This window comes from Bolinopsis microptera, chromosome 13 (genome assembly GCF_026151205.1).
Source record: "Bolinopsis microptera isolate Bmic1 chromosome 13, MBARI_Bmic_1.0, whole genome shotgun sequence".
Lineage (NCBI taxonomy): Eukaryota > Metazoa > Ctenophora > Tentaculata > Lobata > Bolinopsidae > Bolinopsis > Bolinopsis microptera.
In genome coordinates, this window is record NC_087084.1 from 8,790,399 (window position 1) to 8,815,348 (window position 24,950).

At 37.4% G+C, this 24,950-nt stretch overlaps 1 protein-coding gene across 7 annotated transcripts; it reads left to right on the plus strand.

The window, feature by feature from the left end:
- Positions 1-1,140: 1,140 nt before the first annotated feature.
- LOC134824971 (cyclic AMP-responsive element-binding protein 1-like) lies at positions 1,141-24,921 on the plus strand. 7 transcript variants are annotated; one of them, XM_063837008.1, is made up of 9 exons: positions 1,141-1,264; positions 1,445-1,508; positions 4,496-4,563; positions 9,997-10,175; positions 11,515-11,651; positions 20,670-20,762; positions 22,453-22,524; positions 22,786-22,886; positions 23,212-24,921. In XM_063837008.1, the coding sequence occupies exons 2-9, from the start codon at positions 1,458-1,460 to the stop codon at positions 23,375-23,377; spliced, it is 867 nt and encodes a 288-aa protein (XP_063693078.1). In that variant the 5' UTR covers positions 1,141-1,264; positions 1,445-1,457; the 3' UTR covers positions 23,378-24,921. The 7 variants fall into 7 exon arrangements, with proteins under 7 accessions (XP_063693078.1, XP_063693075.1, XP_063693076.1 ...); XM_063837005.1 differs by having other exon boundaries at positions 1,167-1,264; positions 4,445-4,563; XM_063837006.1 differs by having other exon boundaries at positions 1,167-1,264; positions 4,445-4,563; positions 22,801-22,886.
- The last annotated feature ends 29 nt before the right edge of the window (positions 24,922-24,950 follow it).

A 24,950-nucleotide genomic window follows, 5' to 3' on the forward strand; every position in this document is an offset into this window, starting at 1 on the left:
CGCCAGCCTGTCACTTAACCATATATCTTCAATCGGTGTTTTTTAAACATGTAATCCTGCATGGGGTCCCCAGCTGTAACTGCTGAAGATTGTATTTATATTATATATAGCCATTATTTTAAAGATTAGTACCTTTATTGCTCATCAGCTGTTGGAATAAGATACAAGAGCGATGTGTGCAATTCCGGTGCTAGTTCATACAGAGAACAAATGTAAATTGAAATTATAATTATGATCTGTTTTCTCCCATATATATAACTCCTGATCGATTAATTATCCTATCACATGTAATACTAATGATGTACAATGATGTGATGCTCATGATTTGGAATTGTCGTCAAAAATTCATTTTTAAACGAGATTTTTAAAGTTTGTGTCGGGAGAGCAATTTTGTAATAAACAAATTGCATGCATGTAATTTTATTCAAAGTATATCACTATATGATCATCGTTTCGCATAACATAAATTTTGGAATTCTTACTAAAATTGTCGAAAAATAGCGAGTCAACAAACTTTAATAATAATAGCAAAGTGCAAACACAATTATAATTATGTATGATTTCAATTTGAGGAGTATGCACTATGCAGTAAATCAATATGTGAATTGGGAAATTGGATACCTTTACGGCTTACATGACACCTCAAGCTATAATGTTTATAAACACATCCGCTGAATCTTTGTTCAGCGGAATGATGCACAGGCTAACTAAGCGCAGCTCAGTAAAAAAAACCATGTTCATTTATAATAAAAACCTTTTCCAACCATGAGTCCGGAGTCGTGCTGTGTATTTCATGACATTTAATTAAGTGAACAAATCAAAGAAAAATGGTGTTTTTATTTTTTTATTGTTTTGTTGAAGCTTAAACTGCATGCGTAATAAAGCGGAAAAATTGATTTTGTCAGCAATGCATAAAAGAAAACTATTTTCATTAATAAAAAATCAATAAATTAATCATTGAATAATTTTAAAATAATTCATTTTTTCATCTCAGTTCTCAAATTAATACACAAAGATACTGTTATGTGCCAAAGATAGCAAAAACAAAACTTAGCGCGGCGTAAAAATCTTGATGACGAATTGCAAAGCCGCGCACTATACCACAGTATAATAACTTTGCAAAATATTATGTCATCGAACGTCAGAGGGCATCTTCCAATGGTAAAGCTCGGGCGTTATTTGTCATTGCTACGTAGAAAGTTCGTTCACTGGTATTACATTGTGATGTTTACTATCAGCTGATACTGAAAATCCTTATTATCTGGTATGTAAGAGCCTCTTATTTGAGCAATTAGGGCTTTAACCTGGATCTCCAGTCTCACCTTGGCGTCCAATATTCGGATTGACTAACTACCCTGACACGTGACTAACCACGTGACATGATCAGGGGGCCGCCAGGCTCCCGGGGCATCAACCAGGAAATGACGAAACATATTTCTCTCAGGCCGAAAGTCTAGATGGACAACAACTCGTCGAGCAACCTCCTCCAAAACAGCTTCGAATCGCAGGTAGGTTTGAACCGCTATTACTCCTTCTCCACCGTGTCGGCTTCATCTTGTGATGAACCGGTTTATTAATGCCGCTGTTGGTCAGTTTTGTGTTTGTACTTGCTGTAGTGTGTCTCCGGTGATAAACGTGTCGAATGGTATCTTTTACAAAGGTAATTGTATTAAACTGTCTTGGCACTTTGTTCTCTCCGGGGAAACTAATTAGTGATTCTGTGATCCATAATTTTGCGAGCTCATGATTTTTGACGGTGCTGCTGGGAGTTGTAACGATGTGATTAACTGGTTAACCAGGTGTTGGGTCGCGGAGATCTAATTGATATTTACTGGGATCTCCTTGTATTGTGCTTATCAGGGCTTATTTAGCAGCACGTTACCGTTTTACCATGTGTAGATTTTAATAGAGTTATTTTAAGAAAAGTTTAAATTTTGCGTTTTCGTTCGTTCTTGCGGATCAATGTGGATGACATTAGGTTCAAAATATCGTTTAGTGTTGAGGTTCCTTGGTTTGAGTATTTCCATCTCCATTTTTTCTACAGAACCTGTTTAGGCAATAATATTGTTGCGCCTTCCAAGCTTTGAATTCCTTTAACTTACAACATTCTACACCATGTCAGTAATTTACTATGCTCCAATGTTCTACGCAGCTTTCATCAACATGAGTGTTGCATTTTCTATGTTTAAGAACTCTTCTGCCGAATCCAGCTATTGCAGCGAAAAGATTTGGAGACGAGAATAATGATAAATTATCATGACCTGCTAGGCCATTCGTTAGTTTAAGTAATTTATTTGGAATCTGGTGTGATGACCGATGTTCCTTTTTCTGCTCGGTCATGTCAGTATGCTATCCCACTTTTTCCCAAACTTCTAATTGGAGTTTAATTTTCAATTTTTTCGGCTCCCTGTCTTCGGAAATTCCGCATCTCGAAATTCTTGACCCATCTGTACTTCCTGGCATACATTGCCAATTTTGTCACGTGTTTTTTCAAACATAACCAAATGTGTACTGAAGTAGGATATGAAATTTGAGAATCAAACCTTTTATTTAGTATGAAGGACGAAGGTGGATCATTTTACACACATGTGGGCCTAATCACATAACTTCATAATTGCTAAGTGGAATTTCTCATAAAGTGTACATTTCAAATTATACACCGTTTCTAAATTTTCAACAAATTTAAAAACGTATTTTTCACATGCATTTTGTATATAGGCGTAACCATAGGCGTAACCATAACTAAAGGCGTAAAGTGTCATATGCTCAAAAAAAACGACCATAAGCCGTGACCCGACTGTTTGTACTTTGTAAGTTGCTATTAGGCACGAACAATTAACATTAGCTGAGTTCATTGAACATGGGTATAAGGTAGCGCAAGGAACTATTTAATTACATTTTGCTGTCCTGAGGATTATTTCATCTATCGTAACATAACCTATAAAATGGATTCCTAGGCCGAATATGGCAAAAATATCACGAAGAAGTTGCCTCGAGCATGCACCAAACACGTCTCCATCAATTCTCAGAACTACCATCATGTCATTTATAAATAGCAATTTCAAATTGATAGTTATCCCATCCAAAAGCTCGCCATACTCCCGTTATACCGTTGCTCAGATTCAGAATATCCAATAACGCTATTAGCGACGTAACGGTTACGTAACCGGGATCGCTGGTAATTAACCATCCAGACCATACCGGGGGCCCGCACCATGTTATATTTGGATCCCATTGTAACGAACAAAAATAGATCGCGTTCTAAGAGAGACTGAAGTAGATATCTACACCCAAAATAGCTGGAGTGATATTTGACGTTTCGCTCACGTAATCTGTATCTTGATTCATGACACGGGTAGGTGCCACAAATAGAATGGTCCATTTCTATGTAATCTGGTTGTTTGAAAAGCAATTCATTTGAAATTGAAAGGCATGATGTGTTCTGGCAAGCTAGGATTTTTCTTGATCCTAATTTAGTAATCAGTTTCCTCCGGTAACTGCACTGTACACTATACATATTACATATCAATATTCTTCTGACTGACCAAAAGCGTAATTATGTATATAATATCCTTTATTGTGCGGCTAGTCCACAGATAAAATACACATAATCAAACCAAACAATTCCAAAAGTTACACGCTAGTTACCTTACAAGACATTTTTATAACGTACGAAATGCGACGGTTTTCCCTAAATTTCGCCATATTTTCGGACCGCCAAAATTTCGGTCGTCGTAATAGAATCCGTCGCATTATTTTTAGCTTATTCCAATAATTGTGGCTTCATCGATTCATTTTGTTCTTGAAAAGTTAGTGATATGATGGTGGGACAAATAAACACAATATGAATATTCCATGATGAATTTAATGTCAAGTTATACGTTTTAAATTTACAATAAATTACATTTATGTGCTAACATAAACGTCTTATAGACTAAGTCAAGATAAACAATTTAATACCAAACTCAATAAGTGAAACTGAAAGATTCGAGCCGGACCCCTTAGAGGAAGATGAAGAAATCGATTTATAAGTTTCATTTTGTTTCGACATGATTTTACCGATTTTTAGAAAATTTTTGAATTTGTGTCAGAAAACAAAATGATGAAAAATACCCTTATTTTCTGTGACGTCCGAAATGTGACGGTTTTTGTTCAATTTCGCCATATTTTCGGACCGCCAAAATTTCGGTCGTCGCACATTGGTCCGCCACAAAAATGTCTCGTAAGGTACATTCTTTTTACACACAATTACATCGTTAAATTACACACAATTACACCGTTCAATTACACACAATTGTTAAATTACACACAATTACACCGTTAAATTACACACAATTGTTAAATTACACACAATTACACCGTTAAATTACACACAATTGTTAAATTACACACAATTACACCGTTAAATTACACACAATTGTTAAATTACACACCGCACAACTAGTTACATGTAATGTTACATCCAGCAACTAGTAGACAGCGGTTATTGTTCCAGGAAGATGCTGACAATGAAAAAAGAGCCGCCCTGCAAAGAGAACAGCTGTCAAGGAGACCTTCCTACAGGTAAGCAGTGTTATGTAATTTGTTATGTAATTTGTTATGTAATTTGTTATGTAATTTGTTATGTAATTTGTTGTGTAATTTGTTGTGTAATTTGTTGTGTAATTTGTTGTGTAATTTGTTGTGTAATTTGTTATGTAGTTTGTTGTGTAATTTGTTGTTTAATTTGTAATTTGCTGGTCTAGATTCTAGAAGACCAGGTAAAAACAAGGATTTGTTGCGTTATTTGTAGAATCTAGAGGTAAAACTTATACGTAATTTGTTATGTAATTTGCTGGTCTAGGAGACCTTGGCCTTCCTTCAGGTATAGTAAAACATAGGAGTGTGAAATGTATTGTTAGTAGGTAAAGGTATAACTAGAATCCCACCGTGGGTAACCGAAAAGTAGGGTCAGCCGCTACACAGTAGACATGAATATTAATGGTACAGGGCTATGTCTAGATTTCTACTGAGGGACGTGCAATGTTTACCTGCGTATCATGCGTATCACGCAGTGAAATATGTGGTAATATGTGGAATGTGGTTAACTGGCGGGTTACTGGCGGAGGCAGCTACATATCTAGTAACTCGACCGGTCAGATATTTGGAATTCCGGAATTTATTATTCTTGGGGCCGGGATAGAGCTGGTGTAAGTTTTGGATCTGGATTTTTTTTTGAATTGCGGATAGCTTCAGGAAAAAATCCTTTTGATCGACAAGTAATAAGTTATCTAAATTTGATAGTACCTTCTAAAATTTGATGGCATATGACTGAAACAAAAAAACTAAGTTATTTTAAGAATTTGGCTCTCTAACCTTACAACAGATACCAACTAGTCACTATGAAGGAAGTCACCACACTCTACATGTGGTTGTTGTTCTAATGAACACCATTCTCCCAGAACACGCACAACTTGAACCCACACCCTGTCTCCTCCGCACCTGTGTTATCATTAATCACGTGTCACCATGGTCACGTGTTACCATGGTCACGTGTCACCATGGTCACGTGTCATCATTCACAGACATGCTATTACTGTATCGATGAGTCACGTCAAGTAGTTTGTTATCGGCACAGGAAAAAATGCAGGAAATGTTGCGCCGCTACGCATGGGTTATATCGTTAAACATCACCCACAGATATTACTAGGGAGCGTAATCGGTGGCAGTTAAGCACTTAAACTCATAGTCATTTATAAGTCATTGTATTATTATAAAATTGACCGGAATATGACACATGGTTTTGTTGATTGATTTCCTTGAAACTACCAAGTTATTAAATGTTGACAAATGACAGAGTCGCTAAAATGGCAGTGTTGTGCAATGATAGCTTTATTCCCAGGGTTAAGATTTAATATGCGCCAGAAGCTTGTGTCATAGTTTGAATGACTATTATATAGTTTGATAATGACACTTAAAACTTGTTAACTTCTATGGAAAAATTCAGCAGTCTTTTGTCAAAAGTAAAATAGACAGTGTTATCCATTTTTTGTGTAACGTGACAACTTATTATATGAAATCGCTATAAATAACACAGGTGGTTTTGATCACATAAGCCAGTCACCAGCCGAGAATCATAACCATTAAAGAATCTTCTAAAAGTTGGTTCTTGTAGCTTTTAGTTTCAGACATCATGACGCAAAACTGAAAATGTTTTCATGATGCTCGCAAAATCTGGAAAGTTCGAGATTTGTGATTTGTGTACATTTTCCTTGGAAAGATTTATCCCTTCAACTAAAAGCAAAACCCGGTCTGGCTGATCCACATTAAATTTAATTTAAAAACTGTAGGGTGATATGCAGGCAACTTTAATTTCGTGCGGCCTCATCTAGTCATCTAATCGTAGCATTACGTCACTTGGAGTGAAATCATCAACCATTATTAAACTCTAGCAGAGGAGAGCTTTGATCTTGTGCAGCTAAATGGTGAAACGAATTGGTAATTATAAAATCATTGGTGGAACCAGTAATTAGTTCGGTATTATAAGTCAAGCTGAAATACACTTAGTCTTAGTGAATAGTCTGGGAAATATAACTGTAGGTTGGCTGCACTCAGATTGGTCGCTGAGAAGACGTTGATTGTTCTAATAGTTAAGCAGTAGAGTTTGTGGCTGCAGAGTTTATTGAGTCTGCATGTTCTGCGACTGTGCTGCAGAGTTTATTGAGTCTGCATGTTCTGCGACTGTGCTGCAGATAAGAGAGATAATGTGGTTACAGACGTTCAGGCTGGAATTAACTGAGTCTGCTGATAAATTCACTCGACTGTAGTGGATAAATCCCGAAAGATGGTCGTTTAATGTCTATAGGAAATGTAAACAGTCTTTATTCAAGGTTTTAAAGGCGAAACCATTAGGTAATTTCAAAGATTTAAATAAAGATTGCCTTAGAGAGTGTTCTAGATTTTTCTAATAATCTCTTCTGTGCCGGCAGCCGGGTTCTCAGTTCTCAACTTTTTCTAGCCACACTATTACACACTCAGGCGGACAGCCCAACACACAGCTCTATCCAGCGACACCGGCCTGTATTACATCACAACACAGCTATGTGTAGTGTCGTGTGAGCACGTGACATCGTCACGTGACGCTTGGTGATGTCACGTGACCACAGTTAGCAACGCACGTGACGTCGCGTGACCTGGCGTGACGTCACAAAGCGGCTCTGTAATGCATCACGTGGGCTACTGTCGTGTCACGTGACTCACATCCGACCAATGACAGGACTCTGCTGACCAACGTCATAGAGCGGACTTTGTCCTTAGAGCCACTGGATTTTGATATAGTAATAGATCATGTGTGTTTGGAATTGCTCGGGCATTCCCTCCATGTCAATTATCGGGGGAACACCAGAATTTTTATTTAATTGACGGAGTTTCCCGAAAAAACCCAACGCAGGTTATTATTACTATTGTATGACCACACAAAGCCTTGAGCTGCCAAATTAATGGCCAATAATTATAGAACACGACTCTCAGAGTGTGTGTGACCTAAAATACCATGTACATTGGCATGGAAGTGGGTTGTATTAATATTGGTCGTGTCAGGAGGTAAATGCGGTCTAGGTGACGTGTCCTAGGTGACCGGGTGACGTGTCCTAGGTGACCGGGTGACGTGTCCTAGGTGACCGGGTGACGTGTCCTAGGTGACCGGGTGACGTGTTCTAGGTGACCGGGTGACGTGTCCTAGGTTACCGGGTGACGTTGCCTGGGCCTGGAATACTCGGGCTCCTGGTTGCGTTCTGAATCATGTAGTGTTGTGGTGGAGGGACCCTTTGTAAACAAATTAACATTTTGCACTTAGGTACTGTAAATCATGCACAATACTATCATAGACCATGGCTACATAGTATAGAGTCACATGTTCTGTTGTGAATAACCTAGTGACATTGGATGAAATAGTCGAAGGTATGTGTTTCTAGACTGCAACTGTTGAAAAATTGTAAAAGTGTTAGGACTAAAAATACTTTAAACCTTGTGACCTCAATATCCACAATCCACTTTACACAAACACAAAACTTGTTTTTAGCAATGATTCGTTATTATTGTTTTTTAAAACTGAGCATCGTTATTAACGAGGTAGACCCTTAGATATTATTCGCTTAGAAGCGAGCGTAAACTTAAGTCAATGATATCTCTGAATTCTAATTCACAGCCGCCCATAGAATTTAAACTTCGTTATTCGCCTGCAGACGTGAGGTTTATAAATTATAATGTCTACATTTAAAAAATGTATTCTTAAATTCTTCACAAAAACTCGAGATCATTTGACATAACCCAGATCTCATAAATCATTTAAAACATCTCTTATCAAATCTCAATCCTTCTATTCTGACATATTGGTTTAAATGACACGATCCTTCCAAAACATTACCTTTGGAAATATAATATGACTGATTACATTGCATCGGTTGCTTGAAAATATAATCGCATACGTCAGCTGCTATTTCAAAATAAAGTAGCAGTACCACGAACCATATCAACAAATCACGTGACACAAATCACGTGTTACCATGACCACGTGTTACAAACCACGTGTTACCATGACCACGTGTTACGATATTATATGTCAATACATACCCCTAGCATCCGTGGTACTACTTAGTTACAACACTCGGTTCCGGGGTTAGTTCCATCCAAGTTTCGAATTACAGCGGAGTGTAATCAGCTGTGGTGGTTCGGTAATACCACTGGCATATGTTTTGGGTGGTGACGTCATGGTTGCGTTTATGGAGTTATATCGCCAAGATATCTTGGAATATTGTTATAAACTTAACCAATTATGAAATTTAAGGACTAAGGAGTCTAGTCTCTACTGTGGAGACTGGAGTACACCACTGTAGAGTTGGCATTAAGGCACACATTTTTTAACTCAAATTGTTTTCTTAAAATTATTAAAGATAAAATGTTAGGAAATTCTGTTCGAATTAGAGACTTATTTGTCTGGTGTGATAACAACAATCTATGACGATTACAGAAAACAAAGAGGCGCAGGCATGGCCTTGATGTGTGCTCGTTAATTGGATATATATGTTAACAGTTATCGCATTGTAATTGCATAAACGATTTGTCAATTTCGTGTTATTGAAACGGATTCTTCAACGTCATATGATATATAGACTGTTAAAAAATACGTGACCACTATTACTTGCGGATACGTTGAGAAAACGATTAACACCACCACCAAATTCTAGAAAATATGTACATTCTTGTCAGGAATTTATACAATTTACGTGTAAAAAGTAGGAGTTTTGTCCAAATTAATAGGGTACTAGAAGAAGAGCTGTTCTAGGAGTTTACTGCAGATTGTTTTCAAATTGTACATTTACAAACTTATGGCTATGCACCGCAATTCATACCAGCTACTTAGAACAGGGCCTCCTTAATTCCTCACTCCGTCTTGCAATAATATAAAATCAAAATCATCACCAAATCGCCTCAAATTTGAACCAACTTATTCCCGGCTGAGTAACAAATAGTTTCTCTGTCTTTTCCAAACTCAGGCGCTTATCATCGAATGTATTGAACAATCATCAAACAAGTCTCTGAACACACAGTTTTATATTTCTAGAACTTTCCCTTGTAGCGACTAATAGGTTCAGGTATTCGCACCTTTCCTCAATAGACTTCATCAGCCTTCAAGTGTATAACTCTGTATCAAGGTAGTGAAGACAAGGAGTTGCTAATAATATCAAACAGAAACTGTCATGACTAAAAGGGACGATATACGCTAGAATATTCCAGGTGCAAACAGTTCATTCCCAATAATAACACCCTACATCTGGAATCTGGATTCATATCTAATATCTTACCACGTAACCCACTGTTAGAATTGCGCAGGAAACAAGATTACCAGGTTACCAGGTTACCAGGTTATCAGGTTACCAAGGCAACAAGGTTACCAGGTTTTGTCTACCCATGTATCATACAATGTAGTCCGGTGTTTCAACCGTCCACCCTCTCCAGGAAGATACTTGACGAGTTGGCGAGTGAAAGTGGGACAGGCAGTGACAATAAACAGGACAGCAAGCTGAACCTGGCCGTCAGCCTAAACGAGAGTCACAATGCGCAGGTATCTCAACCCGCGGTCATCACCATCAACAACAGTAACCTGGCCCCTCCACACCAACAGCAGATATTAGCTGGTGAGTTAGCACTTAGCACCCTATAAGGTTACCAGGTTACCAGGTTACCAGGTTACCAGGTTACCAAGGTCACCATCAACAACAGTAACCTGGCCCCTCCACACCAGCAGCAGATATTAGCTGGTGAGTTAGGTGGGCAGTGGACAGGCCTGGGCATGTTAGAGCATGCATGAAATGGGAGATTTAAAGGGCTGGGAATAGGAGTAGAAATCAAGGTTGGGAATTGAGGGGGGGGGGGGGGGGGGCTTCCAGCCGGTAAGAAGAATGGAGAACTCTGAATTTGGTTTAAAATACAATTTTAGCAGCCTTTTTTTCACTATATTGGCTGTTTAAAGGGTGTATTTTTATTTTGTAAGAAATTGATAGCATTTAACAAAATGGTATTATTGTATTAAGATCTTGATTATGGACCCTCTTTATTTTGAAGTATAACAACTCACACACGATTTTGCAAGCATTTATATTGCCCTCAGAATAAAGCATCTGTATATTTCATTCGGGTAGCTTAAGTTCCTCCTTTTAATAGGTTCTTAGCTGCAATCTCATTGGTCGGATGTAAAATGCTCATTATAAAAGGAGTTCCATGCCAATGATTTAAACTAGCTTAAAACTAGTGATTTTAAGTAATTTGATTTCAGTAAATTTAATTTAACAATTTTTTGCTTTTAAATTCCCGCCGGCTCTGGTATGACGTCAATGACTAGGCGGGGTCTCGTCAATAAGTCTCATTATAGATATGGTTCAAAGAGTGCAACATAACCGCTCACGTACCTCTTAATTTTAATGAGGCTTAATATTTTATTACGCAAGAAACCTAGATCATAAGCTGCATTATGTCGACAGTTGATCACAGGTCAGCCTAAACCCTGGCAGATTAACGATGCGGGCGTTGCACTATCAATTTTTCGACTACGTAAAAGCCATCATTTAATTTTTGAGAGCCATGACGTCACAGAGTTTATTGAGGTGGGTGAACGAACACTGCACTGGTTAGTGGTTACCATGGTTACGCCTGCGCGCCATGGTTATCCCGTGCCAGACACACCCACCCCTACCCTAACCTGATATAGTATTAATATAGCTCTCTAAATCGACTCCTAACGTTGGTATTAACTGTTAAACTTAATCAATGTTACAACTGAAGATTGGCGAAATTAATGACAAGTTACTTGATATCATGACTCAATAACTGAACATTCAAGTGGTTAATCCCTTTAATAGACCAGTTGTAGTTATTCCCCCTGATTAACGAGTTAATTAAATTAATTAGTTAATTATTCTAATTAATTAGTTAATTATTCTAATTAATTAGCAAATTATTCTAATTTCTCTCTCTTAGGACCTCAGACGAGTAACATGGGCGGTTTATTCCACACTCCGGTCATAGTAACGTCAGATGTAATGTCAGTGTTAGCGTCAACCCTCACAAACTCCAGCAACTCTGGCGGTCAGCCAACGGTAGTCGCCCTCCCTCAGGTTAGTAATTAACGATAATTAGGGTAATTAGGATAATTAGTTAATTAATTTGCAGTTAAATAGTTCTGGGAAACTTACTCTGTTGGGAACTATTGGAATTCAATAATTTTGAACTTTGTAGAAATTTCTACGCTGTAGAGAAAGGTTGTCTGATGACCTCAGCTATCTTTATGATTATATTAACATAGGTGTGATTCTTATTACTATGTACTAGCAATGAAATAACATTAAATTATATGGTTTTGACATATGTTGGTCTGGTCACAGCGGCTTTAAGACTCCATCGACAAATTATCTACTAGATGATATCGAATTTAAATTATTACGTCAGAAAGTTCTCGAAAAGAAAAAAGTTCTCGAAAAGAAAAAATGTTTTCGTAAAGGGTGCCAATTACTTCACGTAATTTATTTCTGCTGCAATATTCCGGTTTCGGTAACCCGTCGCCATGGTGTGGGTAAATGCAGCAAACCCCCTTATCCCCATTGTAATTGTATAGGCCTAAAAATTGTACTACATCCACATGTAGAGTATATCTATATAGCCTAAAAAGTCCCCCCAAAATTTATAATATTTTGAGAACCACTTTTTTCTGAAACATTACCCTGCAACTAACATAAGGTTTGTTTTCACTGCCCCGGTATCTTGGACGATTTGAATTAGAAGAGTTGTATTTCGCAATAATAATAATATTAAGAAACTATTGGTTTAGTAATATTAGCACGGAGATGACACGGTCTGACAGTGAACCTGCATTGGATTGCACGACTTTTCAAGATATTCTTTGCTGGCTCACCTATAAATCTATTAATAGCTCGTATATCTGTACATAATGATTTGGTAACATGCTCAAACTCTTAGGTTTCACTGCCAAATTTACCTGATGCAAGCAATGCTCGTTAGGAATGATAGAATTAGTAACATTTATTAGCACTCAGCGGAATTTATCAGGCTGATAACTCTGGGAACATTTCCTCCTTTCATTAAATTAATAAATTTGATCCTTACAGAGTTGATATAAATAAGAGGAACTAATAACCATCTTAGATCAATTAATCAATTCCAAGTAAATTCCGCAAAGTTAGTCTGCCTCATTTAGAGAACTAATAAACCGGTATCTTTGACTTTAACATTAAATGTATAAGCTATATAATAATTTGTGGTTACAATTTTTATAGTTCCTCAAAATTATTCTGTTTATTTCGTGGTGATGTCGAGACGAGGGTTGATGTAAATTTTAACGTTTTTCTTTTGATCGTTAATACCATGCTGCTCTGAAGAGGTAAAAGCTATAATTGCGTAAATCCGTCTAGATTAACCAAAATTGGTGAGTCTTTTGCAAAAGTGGGGGGGGGGGGGGGGGGGGGGGGGGGATTATGGACACTTTATTTTAGGTGGGGATTAGTAAACCTGTAATGGGCTGAAATGAGTCTCAAAAGGATATCATCATAAATTTACATTTTCATTTAACAATTATATCAAAAAATATTATGATAGATCGTTCACACAAAATATAAAAATAAAATTAGTCTATATTATCTATAATCTACATTGTATATTAATCAGTTTTATAATTTCTCCACTCCTGTCTATTTTACATAAATTAATAATAACTATGACACCCCCCACAACACTTACCATCATCCTTGATTACACATCTTGATTCCACCGGCATCCTCCCACAGGACTGCCATACCCCAGAGGTAGGCAAAGCATTCATATGCTATCCTCTCGTGGGCCAACCAGGCGGCAGGCCCAGCCTCTCTTAAATAATTTTTAAAAATTTAAAAAATAAGAATAAAAAATTAATAATAATTTTATCACAGTGCTGGCAAGCACGACCGGTGCATTTATTGTGGGTATACTATGTACCCCCTTTACTATTATACCCCCTGGCCCTTTACTATTATACCCCCTTTGGTACACGTTACAAGCCTCTTTCGTGCACGCGAAGCGTGCACTCCGGCCGGAGGCGGCGGCCGAAGGCCGCCGCCTCCGGCAGGAGTTTTTCAGGCATTAAGACTCATCGGAAGTCGTTCGACAGATTTATTTTTAGTTCAAAACATTCTAATTTGATGTCAAAGATGACAGGAATAAAAAATAGTTACGTTGAGATTTTTAAGAAATTTGCATAAAATACTCGCCAGCACTGTTATACGAAATTCGGTAAAAAACCCAAAATCGCCATATTCAGGTGCCTTAAAAACCATGTTAAAATTGAGTTAGAGATCTGAAATTTTTTAGGACGTCTAGACGTTGACCAAATCGATTGCAAAAAAAGTTTCAAGTTTCAGGAGCATCGGGAAATGGGTTTTCTAGAACCCCTGTTTTACGACAGATTGTCGTGATACATACATACATACATATATTCAGGGATAGACGCTTTGCCAGTCAATTATAGGCTACATTCAGGTGTCTGTAGATTTGTACCTATAAAAGATACAGCCATTTCCGACCACAGGTCTTGCAAATAATTGTTTACACTTTAGTTTACATTGTATAAAAAAATTATTTGACGTCATAAACACCCCTTGATGACGTCATCAAGTTAACCGTTTTTAAAACTTGATTTTTGACAAAGTAATAACTTTTAAAATTAATTTTAAACCATTAAGATGTAATTTTATTCAAAATCTGAGGAAATTTTCATCTTAGATAATTGTTCAAGCATTCTGAAAATCTACCGGAAAGTTTTTCTAGCTTGCTCCTTCATAAAGATATTCGTTATTGAAGTTTGTGCTTTTTTGAAGAATTATTTTATAAAAACGTCAATTTTGCGATTTAGTATTCTCTGGTGTTGGGCCATGCCTTGGGTTGTGGAGCTCATTTCTGCTTCTTATAGGTATAAATTGTGCATTAGGCTAGTTTTAAAGTTGAAAATCGAAAAGTTGCACACGTGGGGACACGCCCAAATTGAAAGAAAATTGCTAAAATCACTGAAAATTGCTGTTTTCGTCATTTTCTGTCAACTTTAGAGTGCCGTTGTGATTACAGTTCTTCTTGAAATACTTTGAAACTTTGCATGCTTATCAAGCTATATATAAAACAATTACATGCACAAATTTACGGCGATTCAATATTGGATGCGCACGCAACGTCCGCTCAAAGTTTGCACGTGCGAAAGGTGAGAATTTTGCTCATTCGTGATTTCCAACAAATTCTGCTTTGCCACGACAGTTTAATGTCATTATATATGAATTTAATGCCAACTTGAATAAGTATTAAGTGGCATATTCAGTCAGTGATCGACCGATATGCTTCCCTAAACACAAGGATATGTTTTTAAAGGAAAAATTTCGAAATCGTTGAAACTTCCTCCTTATTAATGAAGAATCAGTTTATATTTCGACTTTATAAAGTACCCTGACATTATAATCAAAAAGAGATGATATTTTACCAAAACCCATAATCATGGGTAGAGTGGACCGCTGCCAGTGTCTCTCTTTCCCAAACAAAAGGAAATGATATTAATTTGATTGACCGTTCTCAAATGCAAAATGATACCGAGAATGAAATCGGTCGCTCGCTTTTCCCATTCATTTACAATTGTAATAGATTAAGAAGAACTACCCAAAGGCAGCTGTACTCGGCAATGAAGATTCAATAAACTCCAGCTTGTTCAATAAGTAATAACTACCACCCTTGTCCCTTACCCCGAAATACTAGGTATCGACCCGAACGCAACCCAAAGAGATTTTTACAGCATCTGATTGATGTAATCAATCGAAACTTATTTATACAATTCGTAAGCCGTGAATGAATGGGAAAAGCGAGCGACCGATTTCATTCTCGGTATCATTTTGCATTTGAGAACGGTCAATCAAATTAATATCATTTCCTTTTGTTTGGGAAAGAGAGACACTGGCAGCGGTCCACTCTACCCATGATTATGGGTTTTGGTAAAATATATAATATACAATCAAGGCGGTAGACATCCAAGTACATATTTCGTTATCTGTGGTTATAAGGAAAAAATCTGATAAGAAAATGAGAAAAGAGATGGACGATTTCAACACCAATCAACAATGTTCCAAGTTACGAAATGCCCAAAATGCCCTTAACCCCCCCGGCCCCCCTCCCTCCCACTCGACCGCTGTCTCCAAATAAGGCTCTCACCCGCACCAACAACGCATCATGTCTCGTAAATCTAATTGCCTCACCACCACTAGCGCGCCTCTGTCTTCGTGGACAACCACCCCTCGTAATCTGCATCAAAATCGCTCTCTCATTAAATTTAGTGAGCAGTTAAAGGTATTTAATACTGGAGTTTTTGGTGTCTCTGCTGAGAACGACGGTAATGGCAGCATCTATTTACCATCGAGGACGTATCATTTATGTGTCGACTTTTCTGATGTGACATAGTCAGCGTGATCTGACGCTCATTCGCTCTCTCTATATCTAGTTTGACGCGTTGTACCCCGCTCAATTTTGCTCCCTCTACGGTATAAATGTCAAAAATAAGTTTAAATCATCACTTGCTGGGCTGTGATATCTTTAAATTTTACGGAAAGATCGGCTTCGAACGTAAGATGCACATCAGATCACACGCACACCTTGCAACAAAGACAAGTATTAAAACACCACTTGCACTACAAATACTAACAAGTTACAAAACTGCTCCCTCCCTCCTGAACTTTAACCTCCCCTTACTTTCGCTCCTACCCGCATCATTACCCTCTCGGCTCGCTTTCGTAAACGTTTCTCTCCTGTCTGCCTTTTAAACTTTCGCAAAACGGTTCTCCCTTGGACTGTGACTTCTAGATCTCTGCCTGCTCGTAACTCTTGACCTGCCCGCTAATAGCATGCGTCTATTTTCGAAAATGAGCGATCACCCAGCGGGAGGCAGCATTATCTTCATCATCAAGCCACATTATCCAAATAAGGTCTGATCCATTCTTCCTTTCACTCGGTTATGGTATAATGTTATTGGTGGTGGTGGTGCATCCTGAAAATTTCAATCAAACTCGGCAGTTGCTCCCTCCCCTTCTACCCTCGGGTTGATTGAGTGAGGGGTTGTGGTGGTTTTGTTACTCCAGGGCGGGGCGAGTTTTGGGATTGTTTTTGTTTTGTGTTGTGTTGTTATTGGTTGTATGTGATCATTTTTCGAGTGATGAGTTTCCGAGAGGGTATAAGTTTTTGTTTTCCTGTTCTTTGACATGATGGCTGTAGATCATGGATGACAGCCGAAGCTGTATTTATAGTTGACACTTGACAACAGCATAAAGATCACATTTATTATTGCATCAGTTTTGTTTTAGTCGAGTCATGATATTATATTCACTATTGGTTCCCCCACCTGTTAGTACTGATATTATATTCACTATTGGTTCCCCCACCTGTTAGTACTGATATTATATTCACTATTGGTTCCCCCACCTGTTAGTACTGATATTATATTCACTATTGGTTCCCCCACCTGTTAGTACTGATATTATATTCACTATTGGTTCCCCCGCCTGTTAAAGTACTGATATTATATTCACTATTGGTTCCCCCACCTGTTAGTACTGATATTATATTCACTATTGGTTCCCCCACCTGTTAGTACTGATATTATATTCACTATTGGTTCCCCCACCTGTTAGTACTGATATTATATTCACTATTGGTTCCCCCACCTGTTAGTACTGATATTATATTCAATATTGGTTCCCCCACCTGTTAGTACTGATATTATATTCACTATTGGTTCCCCCACCTGTTAGTACAGATATTATATTCACTATTGGTTCCCCCACCTGTTAGTACTGATATTATATTCACTATTGGTTCCCCCACCTGTTAGTACTGATATTATATTCACTATTGGTTCCCCCACCTGTTAGTACTGATATTATATTCACTATTGGTTCCCCCACCTGTTAGTACTGATATTATATTCACTATTGGTTCCCCCACCTGTTAGTACTGATCTATTATATTCACTATTGGTTCCCCCACCTGTTAGTACTGATATTATATTCACTATTGGTTCCCCCACCTGTTAGTACTGATATTATATTCACTATTGGTTCCCCCACCTGTTAGTACTGATATTATATTCACTATTGGTTCCCCCACCTGTTAGTACTGATATTATATTCACTATTGGTTCCCCCACCTGTTAGTACTGATATTATATTCACTATTGGTTCCCCCACCTGTTAGTACTGATATTATATTCACTATTGGTTCCCCCGCCTGTTAAAGTACTGATATTATATTCACTATTGGTTCCCCCACCTGTTAGGTTTAGATATTTTATGTCAGTGTTTGTGAGGGTTAATGTATTGTGATAAGGCGGAACCTAAATCACCATCCGAGCACTCTAACATGATCGAGGTCAAGGTAATTATGACGTAATTGTTACACAATTATTACGTAATTGTGACGATATTATGACGTAATCATATGATAATTATATAAGGCTGCTTAGTACTGAATAGAAACAACTTCTCTAAAGCATCTGGCTATTACACAGAAACTTCTGTTTAATCTCTAGTAGTATCTCTTAGAATAATTTGTACTTAATTGACATTATTTTCGATTACACTTCGAATTAACAGGCCCAAAAAAATACAGGTTGAACCTATTAAATATAACTTTGAGGTGTATTTCAACATTTTAAAATCATCATCAGAAACACATGAATTTAACTGGTTAAAATAACAGGAAGCTATAACTGTAATAAATTTATACATTTTTATGTTATTATAATACTAAAAGACCAATGAGCGGATCTAAAATTGGTCCAATTCACATCTGAAAACGGTCCACCAGGCTTTGTGTTAGGTCTAGAACTGTAAATATGGCTTTGTCAGTGCTTTGTCAGTGCTTTGTCAGTGCATGGGTAAAACATAGTGCACATACCTCACACATAACATAACACGTTTGCTTAAGTATTTCAGTTTTAAACACATGTTAGTAGGAATCTTTATTTGTTACGCTATATTGTGGGTTTCCTGGTAGGTAAAATGTTACCGGTTTTAAGTTATATCGGGAAATTTTTAGTCTTCCACGTACAGTTCATATGTAATTGTTATAAAATTATGGTATAAATATAATAATCAGAATCGTGTGCAAAAAATGCGCCGTATGTTCTTGCGATTTGCAGAAGTTTTGACGAAAAATTCCCTGAATACAACCGCAACTACCTCCGGATAGTGCTCCTCAATCAATCAATCATTGTGCACTAAGAAATCGAATATATTACTATTGGGTTTCCCAAAAAACGGTTCCACGAATTTTCCCTAAAATTCCACAAATTTTGACTCCTGTGACGTATCAAATCAAGTGATTTACGCAATGGAATGCTCTTGTGGAATTTTGTGACTTCCCTAAATCTATTTAGGGCACAGTATAAAAGTATTTATATTGTTCCTGTTTATACTAATTCTCTGGTAATTACTAAGTTTTGAATTTTACGGAGATATCTTCAGATATATCATAGCATCTTACGAACATTTGGATAGCCGGCGTTCTTTTATGCCCACATATCATTTGTTAAAGTTTTGGAATTTCAAAATCGACCAGGACAAGTCAAAATGACGAGGAACTTTGTCATTTGTTAATTAATTGACTCGTTAGTTTAATTAATTAAATCGTTAGCGACAAATTAATTAGCTCATTAGTACGGAATCATGTCTTGATTTCTCATTTTCTGGGGTAACTAATGCATAAAAAATGATTTTTGTAGGATTATGTAATATAAAAAGGATTGTACAATATGTGCATGATTGGAAAAGTTTGCACAAGGATTAAACTTTCGTCCCGCCAAATTATAAAACGTGGCCAGGATTCTTCTGGTAATTCATGTCCAGACTGGTTCTGAAACTATGACTTTGTAAAACTTGAGCTAAATCCTCAACACGTAGTTGGAAAGAAGCCTTTTTCAGTTTTTCACTGTCTCCCGCCAGTTTTGAGAATCGAACAAATACTTCAGAATCGAAACTTGTCGCAGTAAATGATCTCTTGATATCATATATAATACGACAATAGTCCTCTGAAACCCTTTTAAGTTTCCTAAGCACTGGTTATTTCTGTACACTAACAGCTGGCAAGTTATCGGCACACAGTTACTCCATCATTCCCCGCCAACTTTCGTGTTACCGTCAGAGCTGTGACGTCACGGTGACGTCACGAATCTACACAGAATACTGGCTACTCACAGTTAAGATTGGTAAATTGAGCAAGTTCACGCAGCACAATGCATCCCACGAAAGCAAAACCTGGTCTTTAGTCAAGTGACGTGATAGTGTGATGGAGTTCCTGTGTTATATCGTCCAACGGAAGCCAATAAATTGGTATCTTCATGTTAAGAAAGATGATACATTTAAAAAATAAATACAATCGAATCAGATTATGCCATTATATTACTTGATGAGAGCGACAAAGGAATCTGCAGGTTGATGAACACGAGAGCAAAATAGCTGGCTTCTGAGTTTTGATCATTTCGTGATTTGTGCAATGCTTTTCGATCGATCTCCGTCGAGTCCTTTTAAGATTGTAGGTGTAGATTTTACCTGCACTGCTCCTTTAATTTCATCAGGAATGGTTAGTATTTGTCAGTGGTTGTCAGTAGAGTGAGTCACGTGTAAAGCATTTGCCAAGTTCTGTCAACTATTTAAATGGAATGCAGATTAATAGTTCCGAGTTCTTTGTCCCTTAAAATGCTCTCTGAGTGGTGAATATCTTAGTTAAGCCGGAGAATGTTTCTAAGCCAGAAAATGTTTCCTTAAAATCGATAAAAAAGGGAACATGATAGTTTCCATCAGTTGTAGGATATGGATTCTTGAATTGTAGAATATATGTAATACCTTGGACATGGTTAATCGGGTCATTCGCCGCGCCGCAGGTTATGGAAAGAGCATTGTTGCCAATTTTGTTGTTAAAACCAATTATCCAAATTAATATAGAATATACCAATCAGCTTCAATTTATGTACAATAGTCCCAACAGAGAAAACAGTTAAGCTCAATTAATCAGCCAATTACACATCAATTATAAATCAATTATAGTAAATTAATTATCAACTATTTCAGGGAACCAACTCAGACCAGTCTGCTACGATCATGAGTTTCAACAACAGCCAGGCAGACTTACAGAACCTGAGCGCAACCCAAGTACTGAGTAATGTAAGTTAACTTCACTTATTTAACTAACTTAATGTTATTTAACTTCACTTATTTTACTTAATAACTTCACTTATTTAACTAACTTATTTGTATTTGGTAAGGATATATAAGATTTTGTAAGCTATTCGTTATTTGTATTCTGATATGACACTGAGTATGGCTTGTAAGTAGTCGGATTATTATTAGTTCTTCGTACAGTAATCGACCGGGATTCCCGGCGCCGTGAAATCCCGGCACCGGGGGAGCTATTTCTTCCCGGCCCCGGCCGATTTTCAATTTTTGCCGGGAATTTGGCCGGGAATTTTTGATCAAAATCGGCCTAAAACTTTCATATAAATCTTAAAATGGATTTTCAACATTATATTGTCATGTAAAAATAAGTTCAGATCCTAAGTCCTGAAAAGTTCTAACTTGGCCGTGGATTTATTAAATTCACGGCCCCGGCCCCGGCCAAATTCCAGAACGGCCAATTCCCGGCCCCGGCAAAATTTGGACATTCCCGGCCCCGGCCAAATCCTACCCCCGGTCGTTTACTGTCTTCGTATACCTTATAAATATTTTGTTTTATGATTATTTTTTCCATGATATTTACATTCATAAATCGCGATTTTGTTGATAAAACAGTTTCTCATCAAACTGTTTTACTAAACCACTAAGAAATCTTCAACATGACAGATCTCACATCACGCTAAGCCGTAATCTAAAAATAGCAACGTTTTGACAAATTCATTTTCACTGTGACACACCTAGCGAGCGTGATTGGCTGGCACCACATGCCGTTTTCTATCCTATACAAATACCAGCCCGGCCCACCGCATCGTCGCAATTATCATAATATACTACGGTCGGGACCTGCATATTTTTCTAAGAGTGTCCACCCTGACAATTTACCTTTTGCATTTTTGGAGTACATGTACATATTTGGAGTATATTTTACCAAATTATTCCGGCTCGCGTGAATGTTTTGACTTGATTCGTCAATTCGTGACGCACATACCAACGTATCCCTTCCTTGCACGTATTCGAACACTACGAAACTGCAACCACGATGCTGTGACACGCTCTTTAACTGTAACTATATCTGAACCACGTGACAGCCACGTGACAGGCCCACTTTAAACACACCATCGTCAATGACTCAGCAAAGCGGTCAATAAATCATTCTTATTTCGACGAAATTTTCATCTCAAAACTTTACAAGCATCGCATTGATCGACACAATCACTTTTTTAAAGTCTCGCTTACGAACACAGATTTATTTGCGTCGAATCAATGACATGATGTCATGACGATAATTTTGTCATGCTCACGAGGAGAAAAAGAGAATTACCGTACGAATTATTATATCTTTATCAGTACAGCAGAGCAGCGCACAAACAATGACCTCACCAACCTAGTGACATTACATCACCACTTAGATTGTTAAGATATCGCCACGTCGCATATTAGATTAAAGGCCGACCCTCTTCTATTGTTATACCACACCGTGACCTCATCTCAGGACACCATACATAACCGTGACGTCACTGCCTCGTCATATCATGAATCAACAAAACATTGAGTCCGGTTGACGCGTTATGAGGTTATGACGTCATGTCATTATGACGTCACATTTTCCCAGTATATATGCATCACTCCCCATGCTCACCCTCATTCCTAAACTACTCTCTTTAAACTGACGATGATCCAGGTTATCCAGGCTCCAAGGACCGCTCTGATAACGACGCCTTACTACAACATCCACCGGCCGCCCAACAACCAGGTAATTACTAATTAGGAGCCAATTATTGCATAATCATTGCATAATTAGTACATGCTTATTACATAGCTATTACATGGTTGTACTGCACTTAAATTCTGTACATTTTAAATGATTTTAGAGCGTAAGAGATACGATTTTGTATACTATCATTGGTTGGCTGTATTCAACAATTAATCACCATACACGATTAATTGTATGAATACACAATTAATTAATGATCGATTACTAAATCAGGCTTAATTAATTAATTAATTAAATCAGGTGGTAATGACCCAGGGAATACCGGGCGGTAACCACCAGACCCCCCAACAGTTAGCCGATGAAGCCAGCAAGAAGCGGGAAATACGGCTCATGAAAAACAGGTAATTGGGAGTTAATAGTCCGTTAATTGGTTGATTCAATTCGGCTGGGAAGTCTTTTATTTTGTTTATTGTTGGGTTTAAGTGGTGTGGTGGAATTTTAATTGCTGTATTGTCTAACGCTTTTATTCCTGTTTTGCTGGAAACGTAACAGCTTTTTATTTGAAATGATTATGAGATTAACATACACGGCGAGAAATCCCACATACCTGTCTTTGTGGACCGTAAATGTGCGGGAAATAACTTAACACGTCATATGAATGTGCTAACATATTTTCCCGCATATTTACATATTTCATCACATATTCACATATTTAACCACCCTCAGAGAAGCAGCACGACACTGTCGAGTAAAGAAGAAGGAGTACTTAAAATGTTTGGAGGAGCGGGTGCAAATTCTTGAGGGCCAAAACAAAAAACTTATCGACGAGCTCAAGGCTCTGAAAGAATTTTACACCCAACACAAGAAAGATTACCCCGAACACAACATTTGAGGAACATTTCTCATGAACTTAAATCTCCCTGGGATCTAAGATACATATCTTGATGTACCGTGCTTACTACGTGAGATGATATCCGGAATTATTCAGAAGATACGGATCTTTGAGATGAGATCGCTGTATTTGTTGTGGATTATGATAATATCTCGCTGAGTATCAAGAGAGAAAGGCTGTACATATTTTACATCTGTCATGTGGTCGAGGAATCTGCGTGTTGGGAACGATTGGTATGCGTGGTATGAAACTCTGTGGTAAAGAATGAACCAAAAACGACAGGACTCTTACGTTGAGATGTTTCATCATGTTTTGGTATTCGAAGGACTGGCAAAGTTGTGTGCTTTTCCATCGGAATTTGAATGTCGTTAATTATTTAGTCTCAGATCTTATCGATCTTTAAATTATTGATTCTCTTATCATATTAAGATGGAACTATTAGAATGTTGTAGTAATAAGTGGGATAATTATAAAATAATAATGTGAGTTTGGTGGTAATGTATAAGGTGGAAATATTTACCCACTAAAGGTGGAAATATTGACCACTTTAAGGTGGAAATATTTACCACTTTCCTGCTGTTATACGTGTTTGTTTTTATATTGCTGAGCTTTTATATATTGCTGATGTGGTTGCTCGAAAGAAGACACTGGAGTCTTCCTGTATATACTATTAAATCGATTTATTAATTAATGCTTGATAACGAATAGCTAATTAAATGTTGAGAACGAGAGTGAGAGAGAGGTTTTTGTACTAATTAATGAAGGTGAGCAAACAAAAAAGTCAGACTTCACAGTTAAATGAATATATAAGGGCTACTACTATATCTAAATGATTTGTTTTCATTCGTACTTACATAATATATATAATATATATTGCGTTGTGGATGTATTATATAATACCGTGACCGTGATCTATGGACTAATTTTAATGCATAATTAAATCGAGATGATGTTGCGATTTTATCTCCTGAGGAAACCAGCTCAAAGCACTATCTCTGATTACATTTCTTGATTTGACCCTCTTAAGATATTTCCTCGGAACTTACGCACATTAAGGGTGTCCACCTTGCTTGCCCACTTACGGATAGAAAATTCACTTTGACACTAAAGCTTTTAATTCGCAGAGCTTACAATTCAAAAATCAATTAATCCTTATTCGTAAGAGACATACCAAACTGCTTGATATGGCTATTAATCCCTTGCTAATCAAACCCTATACTAAAATCCATCTTCTTTCTGTAAAAATCGAGCAACTTGGAATTCAAGATTTACCATTTAATTATTTAGTCTCTCTAAGTAGCCTTAAAAAGTTTCCCGATGCACACTTTTTTGCATCGGGAAGCCCTGTGATGATTTGTCTCATCAACATCTTATCTCGTGTTTTAAACGGTTGGGCTTTAAATTATTTGTGGTGATATTAATTATTTAACCCGCTGCGAAGTCTCCTATTTCTACGATTGTTAACCCCACCTGAGAACTTTTCCTGACTACTAAATCCTTTTAAAATTTTCGAAATTTTATCCGTTTTTATGAGAGCTTAAAAATGAGTTTTATTTGTTCAATATCAGTTTAT

Bases quoted from the DNA above. Each gene is read 5' to 3' on its own strand.
- LOC134824971 (XM_063837005.1), top strand. From the start codon at position 1,458: ATGGACAACAACTCGTCGAGCAACCTCCTCCAAAACAGCTTCGAATCG. The intron at 20,763-22,452 runs GTAAGTTAACTT...ACGATGATCCAG, and splicing joins CAACCCAAGTACTGAGTAAT to GTTATCCAGGCTCCAAGGAC. The intron at 22,887-23,211 runs GTAATTGGGAGT...AACCACCCTCAG, and splicing joins ATACGGCTCATGAAAAACAG to AGAAGCAGCACGACACTGTC.